At 42.6% G+C, this 17,879-nt stretch overlaps 1 protein-coding gene across 1 annotated transcript in view; it reads right to left on the reverse strand.

The window, feature by feature from the left end:
• LOC135527997 (cadherin-4-like) overlaps positions 1-17,879 on the reverse strand; it is a 577,992-nt gene that overhangs the window by 76,285 nt on the left and 483,828 nt on the right. The window contains exon 8 of the mRNA XM_064956738.1: positions 17,468-17,640. Coding sequence (XP_064812810.1) covers positions 17,468-17,640 — 173 coding nt within the window. The remainder of the gene's footprint in view (positions 1-17,467; positions 17,641-17,879) is intronic.

Here is a 17,879-nt window from a genome sequence, read left to right on the forward strand (position 1 = left end):
GACCTGAGCGTGGGTGCTTCCTGTTTTAGTTTCTGTCTATAGGCTGGGAATGGAGTCGTGGTCAGCTTTTCGGAAGGGAGGGCGGGGGAGGTCCTTATATGCGTCGCAGAAGTAGAATAACAGTGGTCTAGGGTTTTGGCAGCCCTGGTAGCACAATCGATATGCTGATAGACTTTGGGGAGCCTTGTTTTCAGATTAGCCTTGTTAAATCCCTGGCTACAATAAATGCAGCCTCAGGATATGTGGTTTACAGTTTACATAGAGTCCAATGAAGTTCTTTCAGGGCCGTCGATGTGTCTGCTTGGGGGGGAATATACACGACTGTGATTATGATTGAAGATAATTCTCTTGGTAGATAATGCGATCGGCATTTGATTGTGAGGAATTCTAAGTCAGGTGAACAAAAGGACTTGAGTTCCTGTATGTTGTTAGGATCACACCACGTCTCGTTAATCATAAGGTATACATCCCCGCTCTTCTTACCAGAGAGATGTTTGTTTCTGTCGGCGCGATGCGTGAAGAAACCAGGTGGCTGTACCGAATCAGAGAGCGTGCCTCGAGGGAGCCATGTTTCCGTGAAACAAAGAACGTTACAGTCTCTCTGGAATACTACCCTTGCTTGGATATGGTCTTCCTTGTTGTCAAGAGACTGGACATTGGAGAGTAGTATGCTCGGGAGTGGTGAGCAATGTGCCTGTCTACAAAGCCTGACCAGAAGACCGCTCCGTCTGCCCCTTCTACAGTACCATTGTTTTGGATCGCCGGTTGGGATCCGATCCATTGTCCTGGGTGGTGGGCCAAACAGAGGATCCGCTTTGGGAAAGTCGTATTCCTGGTTGTAATGTTGGTAAGTTGACGTTGCTCTTATATCCAATAGTTCCTCCCGATTGTATGTAATAAAACCTAAGATTACATGGGGTAACAATGTAAGAAATAACTGCATTCTTAGAGCTGTGTGTAGGGCTGTGCCGATCACGACATTTCGTCAGCTGGTAATTGTCAAGCAAATAACTGCCAGTCTCACGGTAATTGACCGTTAATTAACATAAACACATTTAGCATCTTCAGGCTTCCACACATAGCCTTTGGAACATCTACATTTGAAAAAGTCTAATACATGCATGTAATACAACCGACACCATCACAATAAGTCCATTATTTATTATAAACAGGTGTAAAGAAATATGATATGAAGAAGATGTAGTCTATTTCAGGAGAACAGAATAGCATACTCTGAGTTGTCCTTATGTTAGGCCCAGATATGGCTACACTAGTTAATTTAGCAGACAAGATTTGCTTAGAATTCTGTGGCAATCTTTTTAATTATTTGATATAATGAATAACACAATTGAACACAGCTTAATAAAATAGAAAGGATATCTTCTCCAAACGTTTTCAAAGGAAGTGCACACATGTGGCTATTCTGTGTTGAGCGGTTAACAACAAAACTGATCCTCCTTATATGCTTCATTTAGAGTTATTTATGCAACTTTATTTGTGATACAAACGTTGGGCTATATGTTTTGATGTTTAATACATTCTGAGGCTGCATGATGGAACTCCAATGATGATTTGAAAAAAGTTGCAAGCTGCCCACATTTTATCAGTCTCTAATTCACAATTTGACGAGCACTTGATAATATTCTCACCAGGCCTCAAATTTCCTGGCAGCATCCCTCTTGTGTGGCCATAATGCACCCTAAAAAAATCCATGCCTTTTGTAGCCAAAGTGGCCGTTGTGCCCTTGGGTTGAATTTAATAAGCAAATTATAATTCCCTTCTCCTGTCTGCGGTGCTCCGAAGCACCTCCCACTCACATGGTTCTCTCAGATGTAGCCAATACCCGTCACGTGATCAGGTCCTTCTCACAGGTATTTCAAATAAGAAGTAGGCTACAAGTGAATGAAATCAAATAACATTTTATTGGTCACATATACATATTTGGCAGATGTTGTTGAGGGTGTAGCAAAATGCATGTGTTCCTAGCTCCCGAGTGGCACAGCAGTCTAAGGCACTGCATCTCAGTGTTGCGGCATCACTACAGCCCGGGTGTTCGATCCCAAGCTGTGTCACAACTCCATAGGGCAGCACACAATTGGTCCAGTGTCGTCCAGGCTAGGTTGTGTACTCCCTGTTCACCCATGACTGCGTGGCCATGCACGCCTCTAACTCAATCATCAAATTTGCAAGCGACACAACAGCCTACAGGGAGGAGGTTTTTCAAAAAGTGCTCTTCACTGGCGACTTGTGGTTTTGTCTCACCAGGGGTGATGGTCAGATTCTCGTTTATCGTCAAAGAAATGAGCCGAGGCCTGTACTCTGGAGCGGGATCGATTTGGAGATGGAGGGTCCGTCATGGTCTGGGGTGGTGTGTCACTTTAAAGTGACCAGTTCCATTTTAAGTCACCAGTGATTCCATGTCTATGTACATAGGGCAGCAGCCAGGTCACAGTTGTGAGTGATGGCTATTTAACAACCTGATGGCCTTGATATAGAAGCTGTTTTTCAATCTTTTGGTCCCAGCTTTGATGCACTTGTACTGACCTCGCCTTCTGGATGATAGCGTAGTGAACAGGTTGCGGTGGTGCAGTTGCCGTACCGTGATACATCTAAATTGTACATATGTAAAAGTTTGTGAGAGTCTTAGGGGACAAGCCTTATTTCTTCAGCCTCCTGAGGTTGAAGAGGTGCTGATTCACCTTCTTGAAGCTTTCACCTTCTCCACTGTGATCCAGTTGATATGGATAGGGGCGTGCACTCTCTGTTGTCTTGTGAAGTCCACTATCAAGTCCAAATTGTTTTGTTGACGTTGAGGTTATTTTCCTGGCACCACTCCACCAGAGCCCTCATCTCCTCCCTGTATGCTGTCTCGTTATTGTTGGTAATTAGGCCTACAACTGTTGTGTCGCTTGCAAATTTGATGATTGAGTTGGAGGCGTGCATGGACACGCAGTCATGAGTGAACAGGGAGTACACACAACCTAGCCCGGATGACACTGGGCCAATTGTGCGCTGCCCTATGGGACTCCCGGTCCCGGCCGGTTGTGACACAGATTGGGATCGAACCCCAGGCTGTAGTGATGCCTCAACACTGAGATGCAGTGCCTTAGACTGCTGCACCACTCGGGAGGCCCCATCAGACTATTCTTAATTTAATGTTATCTTTACATATACTAAATAATATTCATTTTGACTTCAAATGGACCATTATCATACAGGGGCACGGGGAAAAAATACATGTAATCTATGCACTTAAATAGAGAATGGAGGACTATGCACTTAAATAGCGAATAGAGTACGCTTTTCCCATGGTTCATTTTCATGCCAGCCAAGTAGGCTATACTCCTGTTGTAAAGCAAAGCAATGTGCTTAATAATAGGAAAGTTGATAAATAAATATAGCAGGCCCAGCCCATGGGATTCTCCTCTTTTTAATAGAGGCCATCAAAACTCTGTTTTCTCAAGCAATTGCATAACCTACAGAAATATTGTACACCATGAGCTAATGGGCACTCATTTTCAATTACATTTGCATTGATGTCAGAGTGATTAGAGGAGGAATAATGATCTGGGGCTGTTTTCCATGGTTTGTGCTAGGCCCCTTAGTTCCAGTGAAGGGAAATCTTAACGCTACAGCATACAATGACATTCTAGACAATTCTGTGCTTCCAACTTTGTGGCAACAGTTTGGGGAAGGCCCTTTTTTGTTTCAGCATGACAGTGTCCCTCTGCACAAAGAAAGGTCCATACAGAAATGGTTTGTCAAGATCGGTGTGGAAGAACTTGACTGGCCTGTACAGAGCTCTGACCTCAACCCCATCAAACACCTTTGGGATGAATTGGAATGCCAACTGCGATCCAGGCCTAATCACTGAAAAGAGTCCCCGCAGCAATGTTCCAACTTCCAGTGGAAAGCCTTCCCAGAAGAGTGTAGGCTGTTATAGCAGCAAAGAGGGGACCATCTCCATATTAGTGCCCATCATTTTGGAATGAGATGTTTTGCGTGCAGTTGTCTGCATATTTTTGGTCATGTAGTTTGTATAGGTCCAAGGGAAACCAAAACAGCTGTGCCACTCTGCTGAGCTGTCCATGGTGCTGCAACCAACCCTTAGAACACTGAATTATTCAAAGATTTTTATTATAATGGTATGTACATGTGTTTTTGTGAAAAGTGTTTGTGTGTATGTGTGTATGTGTGTGTCCCTCCCTCTCTTCCACCTGTACCAGACTGCTGTTAATGGGCTACAGACAGCAGGCAGGCAGGCAGGCAGGCAGACAGGCAGGCAGGCAGACAGGCAGACAGGGGGGACAGGACCTGGGAGCTGTCAGGATAATATGTCTCTTCCCCGGAATTCCCAATTACACTCCCAGTGTCTCCCTCCACTGCTAATTACAGAGTAAATATCCAAATTAGACTGTGACTCCAAATCAGGAGGATTAGACAGCTCAGCTCAGCAGTTGCCTCTCAACCCCCCATAACCACACACACATTCACATGCACTGACACACACACAGTGACATCCACACATGCACACACAAATGCTCAGCCACATGGACACACACACCCTCCCACATAAATACACATGCTTCCTCTTTATTTTCTTAACATGTTGTCTAGGAGCACTACCTAGCCTGCCAGCCCTATCATTGGTGATCTACAGTGTTTACACCAGGCCCACTACTTAGACAAGTCAATAATTATGTAGAGCACCTCGGAAACTCTCAACCTCTTCACCCATTACACACTACACTGCACTGTACTGTAATGTACTAACTCTACAGAGCTGCTGTCACTGACTCTACACTTCATAGACCAGGAGGAAACAAAGGGAAAGAGAAAAGACCCAGAGGCCTGTATCTGAGAAGTCTACAGGTAAAAACAATCAAGAAGGAAAGCGAGAGCTAAGGATGAGAAGAGCAGTATAAAGATTGAGGAAGAAGGGAAAGTGTTGAAAGGCATGTGTGTTGTAGGAGAGAGGAGTCAGGGGAGAAAGCGATAGATGAAAGAGGGGTGAGAGGGGGCACACTTAGACATCTGGCTTCTTAGAGAAGCCCCGCTTTATGCAAGTCTCTCTTGAGGAGAGGCAGACAGAGAGACGTTATGGGACTCTAGCCTAACTCTGAAAACTGGGCTAGTAACAGCAACGGCAGTACCACTTTCTCTCTCTCTCTCTCTCCCTCCTGGTCTGTTAAGTATTTATGTTTATGTTTTATGCACTCGGATTTCTGCAAGGGTAGGGGCTTTTTTATCTGTTCTCTATGGTAGTGATGGAGGAAACTTTTTGGCGTACATACATTTGTGTGCTTCAACAGAGATATTGTGTGTTTGTGCAAAAGAAAGAGAGAATGTTGTGTATTTCAGTGTGATCTTATTTACAGTGTGCGTGTGTGTGTGTGTGTGTGTGTGTGTGTGTGTGTGTGTGTGTGTGTGTGTGTGTGTGTGTGTGTGTTAGCTCTAACCCAACATTGGGAATGAGTCAGGTTAGATAAGCAGTCTCCAGATAAGACAGAGCTGGAACAGCAAGCAGCGGTTCAGCGAAGATGTTTTCCTCTGTCTCCATCAATTTACCTCTTATTTTCTATCCCTCCCTCCTTCCCTGCCTCCCTCCCTTCCTTGTGTGTCTGCCATATTGTTACCTCTCTGTATCACTATATTATTTCTCATTCCTCCATTACTTTATTTTCTTTTTCAATGTCTCTCATCATCTTTTCTTCCTCCTTCAGTCTTTTCTGTGACCAACCATTCTCTTCCTTCTCTCTATACTTCACAGTGTGGGTCTCTCTCTCTCTCCCACACATACACTAGGGTTGGGCGGTATCCAGATTGTCATACCGTGACACAATTTCTGTACCATACTGTGGTATATGGTATTACTAGGTATTATTATTATTTTTCAAACAAAACTATTTAGTCAACAGGGATCTTGATGAAGGAGGGGATTGAATGTCTCTGCTGTAACCAAGAAGGTTTATCTTGACATCTAGTCACTTATTTAACTAGGCAAGTCAGTTAAGAACAAATTCTTATTTTCAATGACGGCCTAGGAACAGTGGGTTAACAGCCTGTTCAACCTTCTGGTTACTAGTCCAACGCTCTAACCACTAGGCTACCCTGCTGCCCCAACTTAGCTAGCAAGTTAGCAAACCAAATATATAGCTGGAGACCTGAGCTGGGTATAATTGTGACCTGTTCCAGGAAGCTAGGCGTCTGTCGCAAGTCACTAATTCACAGGAGAGACATTTGAACGTAAACATTTTCTGGGGGCAGAAATGCCTCCGGGAACATGTAAACTTTCATGTGCCTTAATAGCAAACTTGTACGCCATCTGTAAATACGAATACAATTGTTAAATTACGAGTCCAATTGGTTTAGCCATGGAAAAACCTTCCCGCTAGCCATGATTTGGCTGAGATAATGGTTGGGCTGTACATGCCGAGAGATGGGTTTGGATTGGACTGCCATGTAGCATGTGTCTATCTATAACATAAGCTGCTTAGTATGTGTACAGTAGGTCATCCTTTCTAAAGTGGCTTTTTTGAAAGATACCACAAAGAACTCCACAAGTGTTGCTAAGGCTCTCCACTTTCTGGAGGACCGAGTTATGAAATCAGTGGAATGCCCGGTGGATGCAGAGTATGATAGAGGGAGAAAATTCAGGTGTTTGATTACAAATGTGGAAGGAGTATAAAAGAGAACACAGAAGGCTGTTGTATGAAACACTTGTCTGGATTACATCTTCAAACTAAGGCATCCGTGACAGAGAGGGAGAAGCGTTCATCCATGTATACGGGAAAGGGAGTCTAGCTAGCTACATTTTCAGAAAAATATGGGTATATTGGTGTTAAAATGCACCAGTTATGCTATTTTGGTCCCCCAGGCTGTTGATGTCATGCAGCCTGTCATTTTTGTGTTTATACTTTTTCATAACGACAATGACAAGTTTGATTGGTCTACCATGAAGCTTGCTTCTGTCTGTAACATGAGCTGCTCAATATGTGTAGATAATCCTTGCTACCACAGCTTTTTTGAAAGATATCATGAAGAACTGCAAAACTGTTGCTACTACACTCAACATTGCTGCCCTGAATTTAAACAGGTGCTATCGACAACGGTCAGTGGGGAAAGGTTGTGATTGACTTGTTTTGGAGGACGATCGTGCCATGCTGACTCTCTCTGACTTTGAAAATTAATAGACGAGGAAGTCCCTGATTTAGGTAAAAACATTTTCATTGAAGCTGATGACAGTGATGGGGAAGAAACAGCGATCAACAGTGTTGTTGTCACTGAATCATTTTACCGGGTTTTGAAATCAGTGGAATGCCCGGTGGAAGCAGAGTATGATTGCAAATGCGGAGGGAGTTGAAAAGAGAATACAGAAGAAGAATTTTTGTCAGAAAGTCGCTTTCATTGCAAGTTAAAACCTCTCTGGGATATGTGGGACCAGCTGTCCCACCAGCGTCCCACCTGGCCAAAAGCCAGTGTAAATGCAGAGCGCCAAATTCAAAAAAATGACTATAAAAATCAAACTTTCATGAAATCACACATGTAAGATACCAAATTAAAGCTACACGTGTTGTGAATCCAGGAAACATGTCAGATTTCAAAAAGGCTTTTCTGCGGAAGCAAACGATGCTATTATCTGAGGATAGCACCTCCGTAAACAAAGACAGAAAATCATATTTCAACCCTGCAGGAACGACACAAAACGCAGAAATAAAAATATAATTCATGCCTTACCTTTGAGGAGCTTCTTCTGTTGGCACTCCAATATGTCCCATAAACATCACAAATTGTCCTTTTGTTCAATTATTTCCGTCGATATATATATCCAAAATGTCATTTTTTTTGGGCGCGTTTGATCCAGAAAAACACCGGTTCTAACTTGTGCAACGTCACTACAAAATATCTCAAAAGTTACCTGTAAACTTTGCCAAAACCTTTCAAGCTACTTTTGTAATACAACTTTAGGTGTTTGTAATGTAAATAATCGATAACATTGCAGACGGGATGATCTGTGTTCAATATAGGAGGAAAACAAACTGTAGCTAGCTTTTTGGTCACGTGCCTCTATCTACCAGTACACTTGAAGTGACCCTCGTTCTGAACAGGGTTACTTCTTCATTACACAAAGGAAAAACCTTAACCAATTTCTAAAGTCTGTTGACATCCAGTGGAAGCGGTAGGAACTGCAATAAATCTGGAGTCCCAATGAAAACCCATTGAAAAGAGAGTGACCTAAAAAAAAAATCTGAATGGTTTGTCCCTGAGGGTTTCGCCTGATAAATAGGTTCTGTTATACTGACAGACATGATTCAAACAGTTTTAGAAACGTCCGAGGGGTTTCTATCCAAATCTAATGATATACATATCTTATCTTCTGGGGATGAGTAGCAGGCAGTTGAATTTGGGCATGCATTTCATCTGGACGTGAAAATACTGCCCCCTGTCACCAAGAAGTTAAAGCATACTGTTAGCTAGCTAGCTAATGTTAGCTGGCTGGCTTGCTAGCTAATGTTATGTGTATGATCTATGTAGTAATATTATTTGTATCTCACAAAGCCATTTGCATTGCTAGTTATAGCCTATTATTAGCTAGCTAGCTAACATTGAAATGAGTTGGTTAGTTTTAGCTACCTGCAGATTCATGCATAGCGCATGGTAGTATGGTTTGGGATTATGGTTCATTCTTTAGCTAGCAAGCAAGCTAGCTACAAAACAAAATACTCCTCCATGTAAGTAACCATTTCACTCTGACCTTTACACCCTCTGTAGACTACTACTTTTTATTAATACTTTCACCACTTTTAGTCTTGAAATCTTTGGTTGTTTATTACACTACCTTACTCTGTTTAGCACATGGCCTCACAAGCAAATCCTTAAAGAGATGGGTGTGAATGATGCTGAATAGGTGTAGACAAAGAGGAGCTCTCCAGTAGGTGTACCAAAACATTCACGGGCCATTTTCTCAAAAGTGGGGTTACAAGTTTATCAAGTTTTAAAGCAGATTTACTTTCTCATTGTTCCTCAACTGCAGTGTATTACATAGTATTTTCTAAAGCAGGAATAGGATTTTATAGGCTAAAGTCCAAGCTATGTATTCCAATGTCGTGACTGCTGTTGGCATCCAAAGATTATCCAACTTGAATAAAGGCTTGGAGGTAAGGACGACAGCAGTTGTGTAGCCTACAGGTGATACGGATGTCATTTATTATTGATACCTACATTGCGCATTGATGTGAATCACACTGCTGCTCTCTCATTTAGCCATTTGAGCCTCACAGATTGTGGTTGTTATGGATGGCTGTTCACAAATGTATATGTATATTTTAACCCAATAACGGTTGATATTAAAAAGTTTAAGATGCCTATATATCATTGTTTTTGCGACCAGTGCACAGCCAGTGAAACATGCTCTCTTGCAACAGCTGTACAGGTGCTCTCTTCTAAACTCCTCTGTGGTATTGTGTTCCATACAGTCAAAAACAAGTTTAATTTACGTAGAATATGAATTTAATTTGTGCTGATACTTTTCTTCTCCATATAGGACTATGTAGATATACTCCAACTCACATACTTTACATAGACAGCTGCAAATGATCTAAATATAAGTGTCACCAACAAAAAATGAAAACAATAGGAAAACTATAGCACACATTTTTCACATGCAAATAGCACTTTTCGATAGCGCTCAAAGCATTTATTTTTCAACTTGAGGCAATGTGCCAATCAGACCTCCATGACAACAACATCATAAACAACAGAGTAGGCTAATAAGTCCTTCATTTTGGGGTTATGCTCAAGTGAAACTATTTGGCTAATCTGCAGTCCCTTCAGAAAGTATTCAGACCCCTTTACTTTTTCCACATTTTTTTTATTTTTAAATTTTACCCCTAACTTCGTGGTATCCATTTGTTTTAGTAGCTACAATCTTGTCCTATCGCTACAACTCCCGTACGGGTTCGGGAGAGACGAAGGTTGAAAGTCATGCGTCCTCCGATACACAACCCAACCAAGCCGCACTGCTTCTTAACACAGTGCCATCCAACCCAGAAGCCAGCCACACCAATGTGTTGGAGGAAACACCATGCACCTGGCAACCTTGTTTAGCGCGCACTGCTCCTGGCCCGCCACAGGAGTTGCTGGTGTGCGATGAGAAAACGATTTCCCTACTGGCCAAGCCCTCCCTAACCCAGATGATGCTAGGCCAATTGTGTGTTGTGTGCAGACCTCCCGGTCGTGGCCGGTTATGGCAGGGCCTGGGCGCGAACCCAGGGTCTCTGCTGGCGCAGTACGGCGCCCTTGCACCACCCGGGAGGCCCCTCTTTTACCACATTTTGTTACGTTACAGCTTTATTCTAAAATGGATTAAATCAATTAAAATCCTCAGCAATCTACACACATTACCCCATAATGACAAAGTGAAAACAGGGTTTAGAAATGTTTGCGAATGTATTAAAAATAAAAACATAAATACCTTACTTACATATGTATTTAGACCCTTTGCTATGAGACTCAAAATTGAGCTCAGGTGCATCTTGTTTCTATTGATCATCCTTGAGATGTTTCTACAACTTGATTGGAGTCCACCTGTGGGAATATTTAATTCATTGGACATGATTTGGAATGACACACACCTGCCCATATAAGGTCCCACAGTTGACAGTGCATGTTAGAGCAAAAACCAAGCCATGAGGTCGAAGGAATTGTCCGTAGAGATCCAAGATAGGATTGTTTTGAGGCACATATCTGGGGAAGGGTACCAAAACATTTCTGCAGCATTGAAGGTCCACAAGAACACAATGGCCTCCATCCATCTTAAATGGAAGAAGTTTGGAACCACCAAGACTCTTCCTAAAGAATGGGAGAAACTCTCCAAAAAAAGGTTTTCCCAAGCTTGTAGCGTCATACCCAAGAAGACTCGTGCTGTAATCGCTGAAGAAGATGCTCCAACAAAGTACTGAGTAAAGGGTTTGAGTAGTTATGTAAATGTGATTGTCGTGTCTTTGGCATAATTAAAGTGTAGACTGTTATTTTATCAAATCAATTCTCTGTAATTATTATTACGTGATTAAACTAATCATGTAAATGTAATTAACTAGGAAGTCGGGGCACTAAGGAAACTCTTCAGATTACAAAGTTATAATTTTCCTAATATAACTCTTCAGATATTTTAATATCTGATCAATTAGTCTTCTAATTCATGAATTATTCTTTACCTCACGTTAGTCTCATTCCAAACATTGTAAACTGTTGGTTGTCTGCACAAACCCAGCCTTTACTATGAATCATCCATACATCAACTGTCTTAATCAATTATTTACTAACTAAATAAATAATCACAGAAATGCATAGACAAACAAACAGTAGATATGGTTACAAGGAAATTATAGGGTAGGTTCCCGAGTGGGCTTTGCCGATATGACGGTTTGGTGGACAAAGTTAAGTGGGTGTGGACTGAGAAGGGCGGAAAAGACAAAAAGAGTCACTACACAGTTGATTAGCACATGAGCGCTCACTAATTCGGGAATAATTGCAATCAATATATATTTACGCCCAGTGTGTCATCGTGATCTCTGTTGGAATCCTCCTGTTGGAAAGTTCAGTCTTTTGTGGTTAGAATGAATACTTCAGAGTACCTTTCAGAAATGTTCTTATTGAATAGATGTTTCGGCGGCTGTCGGTCTTCGCATACCAGGTTGACATCATTTCTAGCTGCAGACTAGTAATTAGTATCTAAGATTTGCTCTTATTCTGTGGGGATCGATAGTCAATCGAGAGAGTCAGGATCGAAGGAGTTTATTCTGTTGGGATCGATAGAGTTGAACCATTTCCCACCTCGTAGCCTATGCTCCACGTGGTTTGGTTAGGAATTAAACAACCATTACAACTTCACCTTATACTGAGGTTTTTGTGGTCTGAACTCAACCTGTGCCCCCTCGGTGTCCATCGAGGTACACGTGGTCTGAATATGATTTGCTCAGGAAGTTGTTTTATTTGTACAGTAGAAAAGGGCTGTTCCACACCAGATCATGTCTGTGCTCACGGGGGCGGGCCAATGACTTAGTTAAACTTTAAAGGGAATACAATTCTTTCACATTGAAGGTTTAACATATTATATAATTTCACAAATAGTTTCATCTTTACTCATTTATTTTATACAAGAATTAGATGCAAACCCCATCATTGAGAAATGTACATATTCAGAGATATAGTCATGTGTGTTTCCTGTCCTCTCTGAGGTCACCAAATGAAACACACTCGTCATACCCGTCCCTTAAGTGTCCACGGACCATTCCCACCTTCTCACAAGTGGACATTTTGTATCAAATCCTCATTTTGGGGATTTAGGAGTTCACCATGTGAAATCCTTTGTTCTCTCTATGTGTCTCTGTCTGCATGGCCAGGGGGAGAGAGTCTCCTCCAGGAATTTTGTTATTATGGGGTATTGTGGGTAGATCGATGAGGAAAACCTTTAAAAAAATATATATATATTTTAGAATAAGGCTGTAATATAACATAATGTGGGAAAAGTCATACTTTCCGAAAACACTGTATATTTCCAAGTCATATTCTTGAAGATCAAAAGGTATGCAATCAATTGCAATGACTAGAAATCTGACAGACTTTGGATTTTAATGTCGAGATATACAGTAGCCTATGTTATTATTGTGTAGTAGAAAGCAATGGGTTAGAATAAGCCTACATAACCAACCCATAGAGTAAAATGCAAAGTCCATTTATGGCCAGCTATGTAAAACTATAACTATAAAGTGTGTCCTGCAATAGATATTGTTCAATTGGTAATATTAATTTTGTCTTCTTCTAATGCCTCTTAAGAGGAAAGTAATCAGATTAAGTTACAGAGTTTGGGGAATCCAAAAGTTACGAGACTGATTACAATTTTAGACAGGTAACTAGTAACTATAACGGATTACATTTAGAAGGTAACCTACCCAACCCTGCACACACACACTAACAAACAGAAACATTCTCAATCGTTTGTGTTTGATGCAATGACACAATCTCAATAGTTCTCCACACTGCCCTCACCCACCTAGATAAGAGTAATACTCACGTGAGAATTTAGTTCAATGACTACAGCTCATAGTTCAACACCATTGTCCCCCTTACAGGAAACGAGAGAGGGGGGGGGTGGTGGCGAGCGCGCCCCCATCCACATTGATGCGGTTGCAGTGGAGCAGGTCGAGAGCTTCAAGTAGTTCCTCGGCGTCCAAATCACGAAAGGATTAAAACGGTCCAAAAAAACACACACAGTCATGGGCCCTCAAATACAAAACAAATTCTAAAGCTGTACCATTGAGAGCATCTTGACTGGTTGCATCGCTGCCAGGTATGGCAATAGCACTGCCCTCGATCACATGGTGTTACAGAGGGTGATGCGGAGAGCCCAGTACATCACTGGGGCAGAACTCCATGCCATCTGTATCAGGCAGTGTGGAACTAAGGCCTGGAAACTCGTTAAAGATTCCAGGCACCCAAGCCATAGACTATTCTCTCTGCTTCAGCACGGCAAGCGGTACCGTTGCATCTGGCACCAACAAGCTCTTGAACAGCTTCTATCCACAAGCAATAAGACTGATAAATAGCTAACAAAATAAATACACAGACTATCTGAGTTGACCTTGTATCTTTATTGACCATTTATTTTATTTTTGCCCTCTCCATCATCTGCTCACTCACACACACACTCTCCATCATCTGCTCACTCACACACACACACACACTCTCCATCATCTGCTCACTCACACACACACTCTCTCTCCATCATCTGCTCACTCACATACACACTCTCTCTCCATCATCTGCTCACTCACATACACACTCTCTCTACATCATCTGCTCACTCACACACACACTCTCTCTCCATCATCTGCTCTCTCACACACACACACACTCTCTCCATCATCAGCTCACTCACACACACACACACACACACTCTCCATCATCTGCTCACTCACACACACACTCTCCATCATCTGCTCACTCACACACACACACACTCTCCATCATCTGCTCACTCACATACACACTCTCTCTCCATCATCTGCTCACTCACATACACACTCTCTCTCCATCATCTGCTCACTCACACACACACTCTCTCTCCATCATCTGCTCACTCACACACACACACTCTCTCCATCATCAGCTCACTCACACACACACACTCTCCATCATCTGCTCACTCACACACACACACTCTCCATCATCTGCTCACTTACACACACACACTCTCCATCATCTGCTCACTCACACACACACACACACTCTCCATCATCTGCTCACTCACACACACACACACTCTCCATCATCTGCTCACTCACACACACACACACTCTCCATCATCTGCTCACTCACACACACACACTCTCCATCATCTGCTCACTCACACACACACACTCTCCATCATCTGCTCACTCACACACACACTCACACACACACACACTCTCTCCATCATCTGCTCACTCACACACACACACACACTCTCCATCATCTGCTCACTCACACACACACACACACACACTCTCCATCATCTGCTCACTCACACACACACACTCTCCATCATCTGCTCACTCACACACACACTCTCCATCATCTGCTCACTCACACACACATACACACACTCACCATCATCTGCTCACTCACACACACACACACTCTCCATCATCTGCTCACTCACACACACACACACTCTCCACCATCTGCTCACTCACACACACACACTCTCCATCATCTGCTCACTCACACACACACTCTCTCCATCATCTGCTCACTCACACACACACTCTCTCCATCATCTTCTCACTCACACATGATATGCACATACATTAATACTGACTCTACACACAAGCACACCATATTCACATAAAGGCTGCTGCTACTCTGTTTATCTTATATCCTGATGCCTAGTAACTGAGAGATTCCCTCTACGGCGTTGACGGTGTTGTTAATCGGTCTGTCGGCAGTGACAGGTGGCTGGGGTGATGCAGCAGAGAGATTCCCTTTACGGCGTCGATGGTGTTGTCACAGGCACATCCGTGTCACGTAAACAAAGATGTTAGGATGTTGTCATAACGTGACAGCTCCATAAACAAGGTGACCTCAGGGGGACGGCTTGGAAAATGCTGGGCAGAGCGTGACGTGGAGTGACAGACACCCATGACAGACAACCTACAGCCACACACAGTTGAAGACTCAAAGACTAACTTACGTGAGTTGAAAAATAAAATGCAAATATACACTGACATAGATTGACCAGGAGACTCCAGGTGAAAGCTATGATGCCTTATTGATGTCAACCTTTAAATCCACTTCAATCAGTGTAGATGAAGAGATTTTAAAGCCTTGAAACAATTGAGACATGGATTGTGTATGTGTGCCATTCATAGTGTCAATGGGCAAGACAAAATATTTCAGTGCCTTTGAATGGGGTATGGTAGAAAGTGCCAGGCGCACTGGTTTGAGTGTGTCAAGAAATGCAATGATGCTTGGGTTTTTCACACTCAACAATTTCCTGTGTGTATCAAGAATGGTCTACCATCCAAAGGGCATCCAGCCAACTTGACACAACTGTGGGAAACATTGGAGTCAACATGGGCCAGCATCCCTGTGGAACGCTTTTGAAACCTTCTAGTCTGTGCCCCCAATGAATTGCGGCTGTTTTGAGGGCCAAAGAGGATGCAACTCAAAACAAATGTACAGTTGAAGTCAGAAGTGTCCATACACCTTAGCCAAATACATTTAAACTCTGTTTTTCACAATTCCTGACATTAAATCCTAGTAACAATTCCCTGTCTTAGGTCAGTTAGGATCACCACTTTATTTTAAGAATCTAAAATGTCAGAATAATAGTAGAGATAATTATTTATTTCAGCTTTTAATTATTTCATCACATTCCCAGTGGGTCAGAAGTTTACATACAATCAATCAGTATTTGGTAGAATTGCCTTTAAATTGTTTAACTTGGGTCAAACATTTAGGGTAGCCTTCCACAAGCTTCCCACAATAAGTTGGGTGAATTTTGGCCCATTCCTCCTGACAGAGCTGGTGTAACTGAGTCAGGTTTGTAGGCCTCCTTGCTCGCACAGGCTTTTTCAGTTCTGCCCACACATGTTCTAGATGATTGAGGTCAGGGCTTTGTGATGGCCACTCCAATACCTTGACTTTGTTGTCCTGAGGCCATTTTGCCACAACTTTGGAAGTATGCTTGGGGTCATTGTGCATTTGGAAGACCCATTTGTGTCCAAGCTTTAACTTCCTGACTGATGTCTTGAGATGTTGCTTCAATATATCCACATAATTTTTCTTCCTCATGATAGCATTTATTTTGTGAAGTGCACCAGTCCCTCCTGCAGCAAAGAACCCCCACAACAGGATGCTGCCACCACCGTGCTTCACATTTGGGATGGTGTTCTTCGGCTTGCAAGCCTCCCCTTTTTCTTCAAACACATAACGATGGTCATTATGGCCAAACAGTTATATTTTTGTTTCATCAGACCAGAGGACATTTCTCCAAAAAGTACGATCTTCGTCCCCATGTGCAGTTGCAAACCGTAGTCTGGCTTGTTATGGCGGTTTTGGAGCAGTGGCTTCTTCCTTGCTGAGCGGCCTTTCAGGTTATGTCGATATAGGACTTGTTTTACTGTGGGCTGAGTGGTCCCATGACGTTTATACTTGCGTACTGTTGTTTGTGCAGATGAACGTGGTACCTTCAGGCATTTGGAAATTGCTCCCAAGGATGAACTAGACTTTTTTTCTGAGGTCTTGGCTGATTTCTTTTGATTTTCCCATGATGTCAAGCAAAGAGGCACTGAGTTTGAAGGTAGGCCTTGAAATACATCCACAGGTACACCTCCAATTGACTCAAATGATGTCAATTAGCCTATCAGAAACATCTAAAGCCATCATTTTCTGGAATTTTCCAAACTGTTTATTAAAGGCACAGTCAACTTAGTGTATGTTAACTTCGGACCCACTGGAATTGTGATACAGTAAATTATAAGTGAAATATTCTGTCTGTAAACAATTGTTGGAAAAATGACTTGTGTCATGCACAAAGTAGATGTCCAAAACGACTCGCCAAAACTATAGTTTGTTAACAAGAAATTTGTGGAGTGGTTGAAAAACGAGTTTTAATGACTCCAACTTAAGTGTATGTAATCTTCCGACTTCAACTGTATGTACTGTTTCATACAAAATCGAGTGTCTTGGATTTACATACAAAATAATACGAAATGCTCTGAGACCAGGTTGTTCCCAGAGGCAGTTCCAGCACTGCTGTTACCACAACACAACACACACTATGTGTAATGAACCTTGACAATCTTGACAATCACATTACATTATCCTCATTCATTATGTGGAGGGCCAGGAGTTCTTCTGACCTTAACAGCAAAATCTCTGGACTCTGAGAACACATTCCACCAGCTTTACCAGGGTCACTAACCTCGCGGTCGAGGCCTGCTGCCACGGTGACAATGTCTCCGGTCTCGCTGTTGATGGTGAACATGTTGGGGATGGGGCTGTGTGGCGTCTGGGAAAGGATCCGGTAGCGCACCATCCCATTGGCTGTGGTGTTGTCATCATGATCGAAGGCTGCCAGGTGCATCACAAACGTACCTGAGGAAAAGGAGGCAACAGTCAGATGAGACATATATACAGGTACACAAGCACAAAGTACCAGTCAAAAGTTTGGATCCTCCTACTAATTTTTAAACCACAGAGTGAAGGAAAAGCAGCCAACAAGTGCTCAGCATATGTGGGAACTCCTTCAAGAATGTTGGAAAATGTCACGCCCTGGTCGTAGTATATTGTGTTTGTCTTTATTTATTTGGTCAGGCCGGGGTGTGACATGGGTT

The sequence above is a fragment of the Oncorhynchus masou genome, chromosome 33 (genome assembly GCF_036934945.1).
Source record: "Oncorhynchus masou masou isolate Uvic2021 chromosome 33, UVic_Omas_1.1, whole genome shotgun sequence".
Classification (NCBI taxonomy): Eukaryota; Metazoa; Chordata; class Actinopteri; order Salmoniformes; family Salmonidae; genus Oncorhynchus; species Oncorhynchus masou.